This window comes from Mangifera indica, chromosome 19 (assembly GCF_011075055.1).
Source record: "Mangifera indica cultivar Alphonso chromosome 19, CATAS_Mindica_2.1, whole genome shotgun sequence".
Classification (NCBI taxonomy): domain Eukaryota; kingdom Viridiplantae; phylum Streptophyta; class Magnoliopsida; order Sapindales; family Anacardiaceae; genus Mangifera; species Mangifera indica.
The window spans coordinates 2,674,348-2,691,875 of record NC_058155.1 but is presented as its reverse complement, the minus strand read 5'-3'; the positions used below and the strand labels follow the sequence as shown (position 1 = coordinate 2,691,875).

The 17,528-nt window shown below is 32.5% G+C and overlaps 1 protein-coding gene across 1 annotated transcript; it reads left to right on the top strand.

The window, feature by feature from the left end:
* The first annotated feature begins 10,888 nt into the window (after positions 1-10,888).
* LOC123203428 (disease resistance-like protein DSC1) lies at positions 10,889-16,111 on the top strand. Its single transcript, XM_044619786.1, has 5 exons — positions 10,889-11,403; positions 12,346-13,423; positions 13,634-13,942; positions 14,452-15,399; positions 15,521-16,111. The coding sequence occupies exons 1-5, from the start codon at positions 10,889-10,891 to the stop codon at positions 16,109-16,111; spliced, it is 3,441 nt and encodes a 1,146-aa protein (XP_044475721.1).
* The last annotated feature ends 1,417 nt before the right edge of the window (positions 16,112-17,528 follow it).

The window sequence follows — 17,528 nt, the reverse complement described above, 5'->3', positions numbered from 1 at the left end:
CTTCCTTAACCTAAACACTTACCAATACTCCCCCAACCCATAAACACTTATAACCATTAGCCTTTACCTATTAGCCATTATCAAAAATGTCTCATAAAAGAATTTCATCTTCATCCTCCTCACCTCCTCATTCTTGGGAATTTACCCATATGACACTCAAAGAAGATGTCAAAGGAGAACTTAAGGCCATCAGAGATCAAATGAATCAAATGATGCAAATGATGAGAGACTGGACCCTCACTCAAAGTTGGGCACCCTTATCACAACCCCAAACTTTAACACAAAGCTAATTACCCTCTCTTTCTAGACATAATAGAGAGGAATTGATAATTCATGATGACTCAAGTGAGGAAGAACAAGAGAGGGCACCTAGGAGAAATAGGGATGATGATAGAGGATTGAAAATTGAAATTCTGAAATTTGAGGGTAGTATGGATCCGGATGACTTTGTTGATTGGTTGCATGCCAAGAAAGGGTTTTTGAGTACAAAGGCTACTCGGATGAGAAAAAAGTGCAAGATAGCTAGCCTAAAATTTAAAGACTATGCTTCTTTGTCGTGGGAAAATTAAAAAAAATAAAGAGAGAGATGGTAAAGAGAAAGTTAGATCTTGGGAGAAACTTAAAAAGCTTATGAAAAGGAGATTTCTTCTCGACAATCATAAGCGAGACTTCGCAACGATCATAAGCAAGACCTTTACCTCAAATTACACACTCTTGAGCAAGGAAGTGATAGTATTGAACATTATATAAGGGAATTTGAGAAGCTATTGATGAGAAGTAAGCTACCGGAAGTAAAAGAGCAAACCATTGCAAGATTTATTGGAGGATTGAATCAAGACATTGCTCATATGGTAGAGTTGCAACTATATTATACTTTTGAAGATGTGTGTAAGCTGGCTATTAAAGTGGAGAAGCAAAAGAAGGCCATGAAGCCCATGGTTTCCAAGTCATTCTCCAAAAGGACATTATTTAACAAAAGCACATATTTTACTAAGGGAACTACCTTCAATAAAGGTTCCCTATCCTACACAAACGCTGCTGATTCTTCTTCCAAGGAGAAAGGTAAGAAAAAAATAGTAGAACCAACTAAGGTCAAGCCTAATATGGTAAAGACCAACCTCTCCAATAAAAAGTGCTTCAAATGCCAAGGTTATGGACACTTCCAAGCCGAATACCCAAATAGGAGAGCTTTGTCTTTGACAAAGATTCAAACTATTGAAGAATCTCCTTAAGAAGATGAAGAAAATGAAGATTATGGCCATAAAGATAAAGCTGTCGAAGAAGAAGAAGAAGAGGTCATGCAAAAGGCTGATGAAGGAGAGATGTTAATGATTAAAAGAGCATTGCATTCTAAGTCCCTTCCACCTGAGGAACAAAGGCTCCAAATTTTCCAATCAAGATGTACCATTGGAGGCAAGGTGTGTAGTGAAAGTTGTGTAAATGTGGCTTTATCGACATTAGTGGAGAAACTTGGGTTATCCACCATGCCACACCTTTAACCGTACAAACTACAATGGTTGAGTAATGGAACCAACCTACAAGTTGCAAGACAAGTGCTTATTTCCTTCTCCATTGACAATCATTATAATGATAAGATTTTGTGTGATGTGATTCCTGGGGATGCTTGTCACTTGTTTTTGGGAAGATCTTGACAATTTGATAGGGAAGTGAAGCATGATCGCAAGAAGAACACTTACTCCTTTAAATTTAATGGCAAGACTATCACTTTAACTCCTCTTGGTCTACAACAAGTTCATAAAGCTATTAAGGGAAATGAAGTTAAGAAAGAGATTTTGGTCAGCAAATGAAAGATAACCATCTTAAGGATTTGAGGGCAAATCCTTCTTAACCCAGGGAGGATGATGTATACATGGCTTCATTGTCATTTTAGGGTTCCAAGCCATCCTCAATTCTCCATGCAGCTTTTGAAGCCAAGAAGAATGAAGTTCTAGTAATTCCCAAGCCAAAGGAAGCATTACACCTTCAATTTTGGCCCAACTTCACTTTCGGGCATAACCTCATTAGTTGGACTTAAGAATCCATTGAGTAGTTTGCTCTTTTGGCCTAAAATAAGCTTCACATGGTGCCTTTCCAAGGCCAATCCACCCAAGATTCTTTTGAAGCCCATTTTAACTAAAACTTGTGTATTAAGTTGGCTTTGAATTAGATAGAAACTTAGTTGCAAAGCTAGGAGACATGATTCCTAGATTTAGGGTAAAGCCAACTCACTTTTTATCTTTAGCAACTAAGAGGTATGACTTAACTTAATTCAATGGATTTTTGTATTAAAGAATTAATAGATTTTGTATTGAAAAGTCCATTTTGTATTGGATTTTTTTAAGAGTTTAGACAATTTGATGTAATGAAAGTTTGAAGCAAAACTTTATTGGCTTTCTCTATTTTCCTTTATCTAATTCATTCCTGGTGGAAGAATTGGTGGTGGAAGACCCCAAGGTTGCTGAAACTTTCCTTTATACCTTGGTTATTTTTCTTGTTACCCTTGAAATCCAAAGTATGAAGACTTGAATGTGTGTTTTATGCCTTGAGTTACTATTCACAGTGTGATTTTTCAATTTCCAGTTTTTGCTAGCAAACTTTGAAGCTAGTTTTGAATGCCTTGTTGATTCAGTTGTGGTTGATATTATATACAGTTAGAAAGCTCTTTGAATGCTTTTTCCAAATGATAAATAATTTGTATGATTTGAAGATCATTTGATTCGTTAAAATTGAAAGAAAAATTGTTGTTGTGTCAAATAAATAGTAATTTCTAGGATTGAGTTTATGTGTTGTTGCATTATCTTGACGGAAATGTACCATTACCCTTCTTTTTCAAAATTTGACTCCAACAATGTAAATTATGGCTACAATGGGTATAATAACTCTATGACTACCCAATATAATTGGCAAGAAAAATAAATGGATGAGTTGAATAAGTTAATTACGAGTTTTTGTCATGCTTATTAAACTTTGATTTAAATTACTTAATAAAATAAAGTTAATTATGAGTCTAACTTTGGTTTTGCTCATAATATTCAAATGGTTTAAAGCAAAGGTCAAGGCAAATCATCCATGAAGAAGAAAGTGATTTGCTAAATTTGTGGTAAAGGTGGGCACATAGCTCTCCTTTACTATCACATATTTGACATCACTTATACTGGTCACCTTTCTCAATTTTCAAAACAAAACTAGACATACTACAAAAGTATTTGTTGGATTTTCAAAATTTTCACCTGGTGATTAACCTTTTGTTAAAACATCTTATCTCACATCACAAACACCATAAAATTATCTTAACCATAATCACTTACCATTATTGTCCTAGTGGTGACCGTGTGTCGTTAAACAATATACACAAACATGCATGCCATGTACAATTATTATCCATCATTTTCTTTCTTGCATGCAAATGACCTTGCACTCCCTATGCTTGCTCGTTTATCGCCATTTGTAATCTTAATTTCAGGCTTTTCGACAATCATCTCTATGCCTTATTACAAAAATTAAGTCTTTACTTCCCCAAATCATTAATGACATTTAAATCTCAATCTTAACATGCATTTGCAGTCATCTCAAATTCACTAATTATGAACACCTTATAATTTATAATTCATCAATATTCATCACTTACCAATCATTCCAGATTAAATATGACAAACAAAGGTACCAGGTTTTCTTCATAAAATCCATTACAGTATTGTATTGATGCATTATAAAGGCATTCAATCATCACATCTTGTTATATACAACCATAACATTAGATTAGATAAAAATTTCAAGCCTACTTGTCTTCTAACAACACAACAATAAATTTTGCATTGCTGATGAATTTTCCAATGACTTCTTCCTTTTCCATAAGTGAAGAGCCAACCAAAAACACTATTTAATCTCTTAACCAATCTCCGTTATATTTTGTGTAGTCTGTAAAATGTATAACACTTTTCTCTCTGTAATGGACTTTGCTTTAGGTAATTTTCAAATAAAAATGTCACTCACGACCGTGCACTCCCTATGCACAGACTTCCGAGTTGTTTCAATCATCCTTATTGTATTCTTTAACCTCTAGAGACACGATTATCCAATAGGCCAAATGACTATTTCACCCCTAAGTTTTAGTGCATTCTTAAAGCTATACCTATAGAGTTTGAAAAACCTAAAGTCCCCGCCATGGGCTAACTTCTGTTAAAAAAATAAAGGTAAAATTGTTATTTCATTAATTATATTAAAATAATATAAAATTCATTAAGGTTCCCCCCTATAGTTTTAAAAACTAACAAATTTACTCTTACCTAAAGTTTTTTAACTTTTAAAAGTAACATTCCCTCCCCCCACTCCGAAAACCTAGGGCTTATTTTCCAGAAGTTCTTTGGCCACTAAAGAAAGAGCTTCAACTCACCATCTCACCGACCACCTCCGAAGCTTTCAAATGACACACTAAAGATTTATCTTCGTCTTCTAGATGAATCGATAGAGACAAAGGCCTTCGTAGATTCGTCTGGAATTGATGAAGATGCATCTGGATCGACAAAGACAAGGGCCTTCATCGACAAAGACGCATCTTCCACTGGAGAGTGAAGATCTGGTGGTCAACAAGTAGTGGGTTGAAGTATTGTTGTCGATTGTCGAAGATGGTGGTTAGAGAACATCTGGAAAATAATCCCTCAGTTTTAGGGAGGGAATGTTACTTTTGAAAGTTAGAAAACTTGAGGTAGGGGTGAAGTTGTTAGTTTTTAAAACTATGGGGGGAAAATATAACGAATTTTATATATTTTTAATATAATTAGTAAAATGACGATTTTACCCTTACTTTTTTTTAATGGAATTTAGCCCGTGGGTGGGACTTTGGGTTTTTCAAATCCGTGGGTGTGACTTTTAGGGCTAGATTCTAGCTGAGAGCTTGACCTTGGTTTACATATAGTTGAACTTGAGTTTGAGCTCGTTAAAGCCAAGCTTGAACTTGGCTCAAATTCAGCTCAACTCGTTTTTCGTTATTAAAACTTTATCGTTTTAATATATATTGGTCAAAACGACATCATTTTGTATCAAAATTTTTAATTAAAAAATTTGGCGAGTAGCTCGACTCAACTAAGGCTGGCTCATTTCGGGCTCGTTCGAAACGAGCTTAAGCTCGAGCTTGAACAGACTCGGTTAAAGTCTAGCCTAGTGACTTTAAGAATGTACTAAAACTTGGGGGTGAAATAGTCATTTGGCCTATCTAATAACTGTTATGTATATGCATGGTTATGCATTTCCAATGCACGATTGTGCATCTCAATCAAATTATAACATTGCCTCTTTCACGATAGTTTAGGCCTCTTGAATGATTCTAACTCATGTACGAGGATATATTCATTATGCATGATCGTACATCTTCACAAAATTTCAAAATAAATAATTAAAGTAAATGAAATAATCAAAATGCCCTTGAAAAGTAATTGTGGGTATGACAATTTAGTCAATTTTTACATAGTTATGACCTTTGACTTCTTTTGATCTGAATCTAAATATCTTAAGACTTGTGTGATTTTCCACATAGTGAAACACCCTAAATCATTAATTCACCTTAATTTATCCATGTAAGGCTATACCCATTCAATTGTCATACATTACACATAACTTAGGGGCATCTTGTAATTTCAGTACCATGAACGAGCATGAATAGTCTTTGCATGACCATTCACTACTTTACATGTATGCACAAACGTCACTGTCCTAGTGATGACCTTGTTTCATTTTATGATATTCATGACTATGCATCCCCATGCACGACCACTGTTCTTCTTTGTCTACCTTTCATGTGAACGACCATGCAATCCTTATGAATGACTATTTATTGCCATATGGAATTCTAATTTCTAGCTTTTTTGTGTTTATCTCTACACCCTAATGAACATAAATTAAATCTCTAACACCTTAGGTCATGCAAAACATCCCAATTGCATGAAAAATGTAACCATTCATTCAAACATGGTTAACAAATCACATTTCTTAAGCTTCTTCTCTATCTTCTTAATTTTGCAATATAAACAAGCATGTTCATTCAACTTTATATCCTAAAACATCATTATGCATTAATTTATTTAATATGAATGATATATGAACAATTTTCTAGAATCATGGAATTCATACATAGCATATTATTTTCATTTCAACATGAAAAAAAGACATTCAACCTGCTTACCTTATATTCAACAACCAACTTAACCATTAAAATGGATTAGGAACATGAACATTTACCGTATACACTTCATGATCAACCAAACCATGATGTCCTACACTATACTTAACCTTGACATTACGAACATTAGTTGGACTTTTCTTAACATCTTTTTTTGCATCCAACTCTTGGTTTTCAATCGACACATCGTATGCCTTGTCAACTTCTACAAACCTTGCATTTGATTGTCATCATTGTTATCCTCATTGTCATCATTATTATTATCTTCACTGTCATCATTATCCTTATTCACATCATCCTACTAGAAACTATGTGATTGTGCCTAGTTGTATATCGGATAATCCTTTCTTTGTTCTTTATCAAACTACTTTTCTTGGAGATTGCCTCTTACTTCGATATGACTCTCCGTAACATATATAAAGTTGCGTTGGTAGTATTTTTTTTCCTGGTATTGACATCGTATAGTGAACATTGGTATCATCTTGAATCTCATAGGGCTTTCCACTCAACGATGCTTCATTGTTCATAAATATATGAATATTTGATCAACTTAGATTAATTCTGCGATGAGAGCATATTTTCTCAAAAAATCCTTTAAAATAAGCTTTTGTATCAACCATTATCATTTTTTTGTCTCCACCAACATATTTTATAATATTGTCATCTCTAATAACCTATTGCCTTCCAAATTGAATCATAAATACAACTTGAGCCATTTTGAAATGAAAATAAAACTTGCAATACAACAACAATTTAATATGTCAAATGAAAATTTTATTAGAATTTTGTAATAAACTTTCAGTTTTAAAGAACAATTTAATACAAATGCGCCTGGATGTCTAGGCCAGCACACCCACCCCACGTTCTTTAGTAGTTATGTTTTTTCTATCAATTTGACCATAAAAACATCGTAAACATGTATTAAACCTAATCTAATAAATTTTTTCGATTCCAGTTGAAATATCAATTCTTTAAATAATTTAACTAACAAGTAACAACATTCATCAAGAATTCATCATTTTCCCAACAAAATCACAAGGTGTATGCTATTTGAAATTCTAAGGTTTTCAAATGTCTAAGAAAATAAATAAGATTATAAGGGTTTAGATCTATACTTATCATGATTAAGATGAGTGACGTAAGATTTATATGATGGTGCTTTGATTTTGGCAATACAACTGCTTAATTTGCAGTGAATGGTTAGCTAAATATGTATTCTTAAAGTTAAAGACAAGGGTAAATCTAATATAATACTAGACTTTTGGGTAAACTGTATAATAAAAAAAATTAGTCGGTACGTACATACATGTGAGTATAATTTTAGGTATAATAATTAATTTCCCTTTCATTAGTGTCAACTTCATAAAAAATAAATTATTCTATACATGTGTAATGATATAACGTTTATTATGTCATTCATTGTACCTGCTCTTTGTTTACATCATTTAAGAGATAAACAAACATACAATAATAATAAATCATGCAAGAGATAAAGTTGCAGATAAATTTTTGAAAGAATAGTATTATTGATAGATACATCAATATTAATGTTAATGTTTGTTTAAAAATATACAACTATAGCTAAATTATTTTGAAAATGAACATGGTATCAAGAGAAAAGTAAACTTAAAATTATCATCCAATTAGAGGAAAGTTCGCGGAAAGTTGTCGGCTTTTTATATTGGCCAAATGACTGTTTCCCATCCAAGGTTTGGTGCAAACTCACTTTCCCACTTGGTAAATTTTAAAAATTTAAATACCCATATTTCTATTAAATTTTATTGTTACTGTCAGGGGTAAAATTATTATTTAATAAAAATATTTAAAAAATATAAATTCATCATATTTTACCTCACTAGGTTTAAAAAATAACAATTTTACCCCACCTTTCCCTACCTAAGGTTTGAAAAATCAATATTCCCCCTAGGGTTTTTGCAGCAGTCGCTCACGATTAGAGACGGTGGTGATGACGACATTCTCCCTCCCTCCCTCCCAGCTTCTCTCTCAGCCACCACCCATTTTTGACCATCATTGACCATCACTGGCTAGTGCACGAAGAGACCTAGATTTGGGTCTCTTTGTCGAGCCATCATGTGACGAAGAGATCTGGGTCTCTTCATGCACTAATTGATAATGACCGATGATGGCTGAAAATAGACGGTGGTTGAGAGAGAAGTCAGAAGGGAGGAAGAATGTAGCTATCGCCGTCATTTTCAGTTGCCGATGGCTGTTGCAAAAACCTTAGAGACAATTTTGTTTTTTCAAACCTTGGGTGGGGAAATATGGGATAAAATTGTTAGTTTTTAATTCTGATGTGGTAAAATGTTAGTTTTTAAACTTGGTGGGATAAAATGTGATTTATTTATTTTTTAAAATATTTTCATTAAATAATAATTTTATCCTTAACAGTAACAATGAAATTTAATAGAAATGTGAGTATTTGGATTTTTACAACTTATTAGATGAGAAAGTGAGTTTGCACCAAATCTTGGATGAGAAAGTGAGTATTTGGATTTTATATGTTTACTTCGGCCTATTGCACACGTCATACATTAAAGAGATTAAAAAACAAGCATCATCTGATACCACTTGTTAATGTTTTATAGTTATTGAGTTTGAATATTAATCAAGATCTAGATTATTTGTTACCCAAGAATCGCACAAGAATAATATAATAATATTAATGCACAAATCAATACAAAAATATACTTGGTTCGGGTCTAAAGATTAGAGCCTTACATCCAAGGTATAAGAATTTTTTAGCAAAATCCACTATAAATAAAAAAGAGTACATTTACAGAGTCTGACTGACTTCGACTCAACCAAACAGACTATAAACGCACTCGAAATTGAGAACTATAGCAAGCTCGATGTTGACTTGATGAGGAGAAGGCCAAGCCGATGGAGAAATAAGTGGGTTCCTCTTAGAATTGAAAACCTAACACAGAGAATATAAAGAGTCAGAGATAATTTTTGACACAAAAGGCTTCCTGCGTTTTTCCTCTTCCTTTAAAACAGCCAACACATGCCTTTTTTCTCTCTTATTTTCTCAATAAACCAACTACTGGTTTATACCCATTAGATAAATACTTAACCAAGTAAAGACTAAACTGCTCCTGATATTAACTATAACCCAAACTTTGCTCAAATTTATTCTCCTAATTACAAGACTACCGGTAGTTTTTAAGTCACAGATTCACATTCAGAAAACAAAAGAGAGAAGATATTGCTAGTACAAAATTAAGCTGCAAATCACTGATATACAGCCAGATTATCATAATCACCTGATAATTCTTATAACCCAAACCCAGTACTGTTCCATATCATTTCAAAATGACGAGATAGTTTCAATCTTTCAATAAATTCCTTCAATAAATACTGCTTTTGAGAAAAATCAAGTTCAATATTACACGACTGTTAAGTCAATACTCATGACAGTAAACTACAAAATTATCGCAAACAGTTCTAAGTAAAAAGCTTTCCTAATGGAAAATAATTACAAATTTCCACAAGACAAAAAAGTAAGCAATTAAGAATAAGTGACGGCATGATATGTTGGTAAAAATAAACAGATAAGAGATATACTTCAGAACAAAATGGCGTTTTTATTACTAATTAGAAAACATAAAAAGAAAATATCAAACTGAATAAAAATAGGTATATTGAATGCGGTAAAATCGCTTCACTATCTACATAATAAACAAAATGTGCATGGCTCATTCATTCAATATAAAGCAATTACATAGCCTATCGAAAATTTGAAAAAATATTTTCTAGTTTTCCAATAAAGGGAATAGAGATTGAAAGGGAGAGAAATAGACTTATAACTAAAATAACGATTTTAGTCTTATTTTTAACTGAAAATTTTAATAAAAATTAGTCTATGAGTGAGTGTTTGAGTTTTTTATTTGTTATAAATATGCTTTTAAAATTGAACTAAAGTTTCAGCAGAAAATTATCCTTTTGCCAAAAGAGTAACTAAAATAGTTCAAATTATCATCCAACTAGGGGAAACTTTCGCCGAAAGTTGTCAGCCTTCTATAATTTAAATCCTGACTATTGAGCATGACAAACATTAAAAGACTAAAAAAGAAACGCCAAATCAGTTTTTCCTATCAAGGTTTAGTACAATCCTAACATCTCATCTATTAACTATTAAAAATTTAAATATTCATTTATCTATTAAATTTTATTGTTATTATTAAAAGTAAATTTATCATTTATCAAAATATTCAAAAAAATAAAAATTTATTATATTTATCTTTTTAAATTAAAAAATCTAACAAATTTATCTCCATCTAAATTTTAAAATATTAATATTTTTTCTTAAGGTTTTTCTAACCACTATTGTCGGCCGCTGAAAATAGTGTTTCCCTATTCCTATTCTTGTATATCTTTAACTCCTTGAGGTTTCTATTCTTCTTTTTATTTATTCAAGTCTTTCAAGATTTTTATAATATTTAAAAAATATAATGAAAATTTGGGACTAGACTCCCACGCGGAAAAAGCATCTATTGGGAGGTGAAAGTGCGATGAATTTCAACCTGACAGAGATAAGAAATAATTAATTAAAAGTTAGACTTTAATGAAACTTCGTGGATGGCTCAAGACAATAGCTGATTAGTAGGTTAAGCAATCACACTTCTATGACAAACCTTTTCATATTGCTTTCTGAGACGGTGCTGCTTTACTCTTGAAAGTCTATCAAGTAGGATGGCTTCTTCTTCCAGGGCTGTTGTATCGAGGAAGCATGAGGTTTTCCTCAGTTTCTGTGGCGAGGACACCCGGACCACGTTTCTCAGCACCTTACACGGAGCTTTGACGCGGGAAAATATAGATGTTTTCATTGATGATGAACTTAACAGAGGAGAGGAGATTTCGTCATCTCTTGTGACTGCAATTGAAGAATCAATGATTTCAGTTATAATTTTCTCGGAAGGTTATGCGTCTTCAAGATGGTGTCTTGAAGAACTTGTTAAGATCATGGAGTGCAAGAAAACGCAAAAACAGGTGATAATACCAGTTTTCTATTGCATAGATCCATCAGAAGTAAGGAATCAAACTGGAGCTTTTGGAGATGGATTTGCCAGGCTCGTAGGAAGTTTTGATGAGGAGAAACTAAAGAAGCTACAATTAACAGGAGAAAAATTTAAGGAAAAGGTTGAGGCATGGAAAGATGCTTTGAGAGGGGCAGCCAACATATCTGGCAGGACATCAAATCGGAGAACGTAATTCTCTACCCTTTAATTTACTACTCTTGCAGTTTTAGCCGATTTTTACTTTCACATTATATCTCAAGGAGTTTGAGACTAAAAAATTAAACATTTTATATCAAGATTTTAATAATCTTGGATCTCAACTGATTTTTCATACCTCATCAAGGATATAACTTTATGTTTTTATATAGAAAATGACAGCAAATGATAGTTAGCAAGATTCTTGAAAATAATTCTGATAGTCTGATTATTGCGCCTTTGGATCTAAGAAGGAAACTATAATCTACTTTAGAAGCAGAGCCCTAACATTCAGACGCTTCTCAAACACACAAGACAAAATGAAAAATATTTCCCCGTGAAAGCATTTTTTCGCAACAGATACACTTCAAAACTCTGTCGTTTCCATATATATTTCACTGAATTGATGAAGATTTTTTCTTCAATGCCTTATAAAAGAGAGTCTCACATTCAAATTCACAAATTAGTAGCTAGGTACTTGTAAAATATTTTATGCTTTTGTTTGAACAAGAATACTGAAATTCATTATTTGAAAATCTCATCGTCCATCATATTTTTTTAATGTTTCATATTAAGGCTTTCTTGACTCTTTAGAAAAAAAATAATAAATTGCGATTTTTCACTTTACTTTATCCGATTGAAAGTGATACCATGTTACCTAAAAGTTTATGATGTAATGTTGCCCTACCATCCCTATGATATAATGCCAATTTGAGCTTTAACGTTTTATGAGAGTAATAAGTCACTGAACATTAAGCATGGATTTGTTTTTCCTTTATCCAGTAGAGTGTAAGGATTTGCACTTTAAACTTTTAGCTCTATACCTTTTAAAGTTGTCATACCACCTAGAGTCTCAGCAATGTTGTTTGAATCTTTTTTTTTAAATTTCTTGATGATTCATTACATTTTTAACTTTTTTGTTTTCGCTTTTGTTAGGCTTAATTATAATCTTGCACAGAAAGTTATTGAAGATGTTTTGAAGATCTTAAATTTCATGTCTCCGAGTAATAATGACAAGAAATTGGTTGGGTTAGAATTAATCATTCACAAAATTGAGTCTCTCTTGCAAATTGCGTTGCCAAATGTTCGCACTGTAGGAATTTGGGGAATGCGTGGCATAGGAAAGACAACTATTGCAAAGAGTGTATTTGACAGAATAAGCAATCGGTTTGAAGGTTCATACTTTGCTAGAAATGTTAGGGAAGAATCAGCAAGTCCTTATGGACTAACTCCAATGCGGCAAGAACTGCTTTTTGCTATATTAAAGGATCGTATTGGCTTCACAAAAGGAAGACTTGGTCGTAGAAAAGTTCTTATTATTTTTGATGATGTGACTAGTTTAGAACAAGTAGAGTTTTTAATTGAAAATTTTGATTGCTTAGGCTCAGGAAGCCGAATCATTATAACAACAACAGACAAACAAGTACTTCGAAATTGTGGGGTAGATGATATTAATATATGTAAGATAAAGGGGCTACATAACAATGAAGCTCTTCAGCTTTTTAGTTGGTATGCTTTTCGACAAAATCGTCCCAATATAGGTTATGAGGACTTGTCAAAAAGGGTAGTAAAATATACTAAAGGTGTTCCCTTAGCTCTTAAAGTGTTGGGTTGTTGCTTACTTGGCAAGTCAAAAGAAGTTTGGGAAAGTGCATTGAAAAAATTTGAAATAATTCCTCATAAGGATATTCACAAAGTACTAAAAATAAGTTATGATGAACTAAACGATGATGAGCAAAATATATTTCTAGATATTGCATGTTTTCTTAAATGGCAGGATAAAGATTTTGTGGTTGACTTCTTGAATGCTTGTGACTACGAGGCAGAATTTGGACTAAGTGTTCTCAGTGATAAATGTCTCATAACTATGACAGAAGATAACAAGTTAACAATGCATGATTTGCTTCAAGAAATGGGTTGGGAAATAGTTCGACAAGAATCTATACAAGAACCGGGTAAACGTAGTCGTTTATGGTATCATAAAGACGTCTATAGCATATTGGAAGAAAATAAGGTAAATTGTCAAATACATTAATTATCTAATTTCTGATTTAAACCCTTTTGAGAGTTATGTTTCCACTTTTCCTATTTGCATTAGCTTGAATGAGTTTGGCTTATTTTTAATCATTTTAGAAGAAACTTGAAAAAAAAAAAATATATTACCTACGTTAATAAACACTTCAATAGTTTATTACTAGTTAAGTATCATCTTTTTTTGTATCAGATTTCTAATGTAATTGAAGGCATCTGTTTAGACATGTCTAAACAAGGAGAGATCATATGCTTAGAACGTAGTGTTTTAGCAAAGATGGATCAACTTAGATTCTTTAAGCTGCATAATGCGCTCAATGAAGAGAATGATATCAACAAGGTGCATGTTTCCCAGGAGCTTTGTTATGTTTCGCATAAACTACGATACTTGTGTTGGCATGGATGTCCACTGAAATCACTGCAGTCAAACATTTTTTCCAAGAACCTAGTTGCCCTTGACATGCCTCATAGCAGTATTGAAGAACTTTGGCCTACTGTCCAGGTAATGAACAGTGATATTTATATTATGATATATTTTGGAGATAGCAAGATCTATTGAGGTATCAAACTATCATTCCTTTTTATATATATTCAAGCAATCAAACTATGTTTTTTTCTATTAAAGAGACCGTTCTCGTAAATTTTCTTATTAAAATAAATTAACTTTAAATTTTTTCTATTAAATAGATCAAAGTTTCAATATTTCTTTTTGAAGATATTGAACAAACATAATTAGTGTTATTTGTTTTGTTTTGATTTGAAAACAAAATGATTAATTTGGTATATTTAATAGAAAATAGAGAAAGTTTAGCTTGTTCAATTGAAAAATATAAAAGTTTGATTCTGTTAATAAGAAAATTTCAAAGCACAGTATTTTGAGTATAATAAAAAAAAAAAAGTGAAGTTTGGTCTTTGAAATATTTTTGATAGGTCCATTCAACGTTGTTGTCTCTACTTTTTTTAGTTCTAAATATCAAAATGCATTACTAATTATTTCTTTCCAATTTACAGCTTGATCGTTTGAAACATGTTAACCTAAGCTACTCTAAACATCTAAAAATCCAAGATCTGTCATTGGCCCCTAATCTGGAGAGTTTGATTTTAGAAGGCTGTACAAGTTTGTGTGAGGTTGTCTCATCCATTTATGGCCTCAATTATAAGCTTCGTATCTTAAATCTGAGGCACTGTAAAAGTCTTGATAGTCTTCCAACAGACATTCATCTACAGTCTCTCGAAAAAGTTATCTTTTCTGGATGCTCAAATCTTAAGAAGTTTCCACAGATCTTCTGGAACATGAAAGAGTTATGTTTAGATGAAACTGCAATAGAGGAGTTGTCGTCCTCTATAGAGAATTTATCTAGACTAGTTTTGTTGGATATGAAGTACTGCTCTAAGCTTGAGAGACTTCCAATAGATATCTGCGAGTTAAAGTCTCTTGAATATCTCAATCTCTCAGGGTGCTCAAAACTTCACGGGTTGCCTAATAACTTGGGAAATTTAAGAGCTTTGAGGGTGCTTAAAGCAGAGAGGGTCATTACAAGAGAAGTACCAACGTCCATTCTAAATTTGCACTGGCTAGAAGAACTAGATCTAACCAACTGTGGTATTGAGGAGTTGCCAAATAATCTAGATCAGTTATTCACACTACAAAGTTTACGTCTGGGCAGAAACTTTTTTGAGAGCATTCCAACAAGCATTGAAGGCTTGGTTCAATTGTCTTATCTTGACATAACCTATTGTGAGAGGCTTAAAATCCTACCAAGGCTTCCAAAGTATTTAGCAAATATAGATGCAAACAACTGCACAAAATTGGAAGTATTATGTAGTTTGTTCCTTCCTTGGTTTAAAGAATTTGCTGGAAGCATGAGAATGAACTTAAGCAATTGTTTCAAACTGGAGCTAGATTCCATCTATGAAAGAGCTTTCCAACAGTGGAAAACCAATGATTTTTTTATAACGGTATGCATGGTTGACAATCTTCCTTATTTCATATGATGTTCATTATCATTATTATTAGAAAAAGAAAATTGTAAATAATATATTTTAAACTTTAACCATGTCTTTGTTTATTTTTGTACAGAATCGTTATCAAAAGAAAAGTGGCTGTATCTGTTTCCCTGGAAGTGAAATTCCAGAGTGGTTGGTATCTCAAAGAGTCGGATCTTATATAACTCTGGATCTACAGGGAGATCATCACTCTAGTAAGTTGACTACTTATCTTCTTCTCTGTGCTGTTGTGGAGTTTAAAAACTATCATAATGAAGGAGAGGGTTTGGTGGTTGGGTTTGAGTACTTGTTTACAAGAGAAGATGGTATAATGGATGTGCTCCATGGAACTTTGAGGGGATGGGAGCGTGGTACTGGACCCGACTATGTGGACTCGGATCATGTATTCCTGGGATATGATTTCCCTTTTTATATCTCTGGTTCAAACAGTATTAAAGATTACAAATATTGTGAGATAACCATCCGATTTTATGTTGAGAATCTAATTACTAAAAGAGAAGATTTTTGCAAAGTGAAAAAGTGTGGAGCTTGGAGTCCAGTCTGGCAGTCAAGGGACGAGAAACCAGAGTTCAAGGATGAGAAACCAGAGTTCAAGGACGAGAAACTAGAGTCGAAGAAATTAAAAACTGAAAATTTCTATGTTGGCGAATCTAGCACACGGTAAAAGATGCTTTCCTTTTCTTTTTCTTTTTCTTTATCACCCCATTTAAAGACATACTTTTATCACCATGAAAATTGTAAAGAAAATGCTTCAATTTTTATTTCTTTCAATCTATAGAATACAAGACTAACATAAGAGATTTTATACTGATACAACTTGGACATGCTTGCAATCCTTGGGAATTTTAGTTATAACTAGTTGTTGATTATCATATGCTAGGAGTCGTTCATACAAATTCTAATAAAGAGGAGTTTTACTATATAATAAATGTCCCTCAGTTTCTAGAGTGAGTATGACTTTGGAGACTCATCATGTTTCTCTATAGATAAACACATAAAGATTCAAGATAGGTTAAAAGGCATTGTAATGATGTCATGTGTTAAGAAATATGATTTTTCCTCCTATTTAAAAAATTGTATATTGTTGCTATTTTGTTAGGGATTTAATTACAATTTTATTATTTTCATTTGTTTTTTTCCTATTTTCATTAAGAAAGTCAATCAAATTAGTTCATAGTTTTCATTATTTGTTCTATTATCAATTGTATATAAACCAGGGTTATTTTTGAAGAAAAATAAGATTAGTTTACCATTAAACTTTTATCAGGATATCATAACCAAGGTTTATTGTATTTTGCCTTGGTTCAACTTACACTCCTCCTAATATTACCTTAAAGATTACAAAAACTATGACAGTTACAAACCTAACAAGTAACATATCAAAAACAACAATGACAACTACATTCACTAGAACAGATGTCTTGATTCAAAGAAATGAGTTACAAAACATCCAAGTAGCCTATAGGTTGAACAAGAAGAATTATTTGTAGTGGTCTCAATTGGTTCGCACATTCTTATAAGGAAGAGGTAATATCCGTTATATACTCAAAACTAAGCCCAAAAAAAGGGATATGAAAATTTTCACTTGGGATAAAGAGGACTCTATGGTAATATTTTGACTATAGAATTCGATGATGTATAAGATTAGTGATACCATTATGGTTCTGATTGCTACCCAGAAGATTTTGGAGGCCAACAAGATTACATATTCAAAAGTTCATAATGTTGTACATATTGGCAAAATCAAAACTAAAGTGATGGCTACAAAACATGGAACTTGTTCGATCACTAAGTACTCTAATCTCTTGCAGACTGACATGAGATGAACTATTATCAGTGTATTCAAATAAAGTGTTGCAATGATGCAATTCTCCTCAAACATTTTGTTGAAAAGGAGATAATATATGATTTTCTTGCTAGTATGAATTCTGAATTTGATATAGTGCAAGTACAAAATTCTCAAAAAAGAGGATTTTCCATCCTTAAATGAAACCATTACCATTGTTTGTGTTGAAGAAAGAATGAAAGAAGTAATACTTGAGTCACCTATTGTGGAAGGATCATCCTTGGTATCTAAGGTA

Excerpts from the sequence above, each read along its gene's own strand:
- LOC123203428 (XM_044619786.1), top strand. The coding sequence starts at position 10,889 with ATGGCTTCTTCTTCCAGGGCTGTTGTATCGAGGAAGCATGAGGTTTTC. Across the intron at positions 11,404-12,345 it reads AGGACATCAAATCGGAGAAC|GCTTAATTATAATCTTGCAC; the intron begins GTAATTCTCTAC and ends CGCTTTTGTTAG. Across the intron at positions 13,943-14,451 it reads AACTTTGGCCTACTGTCCAG|CTTGATCGTTTGAAACATGT; the intron begins GTAATGAACAGT and ends TCCAATTTACAG.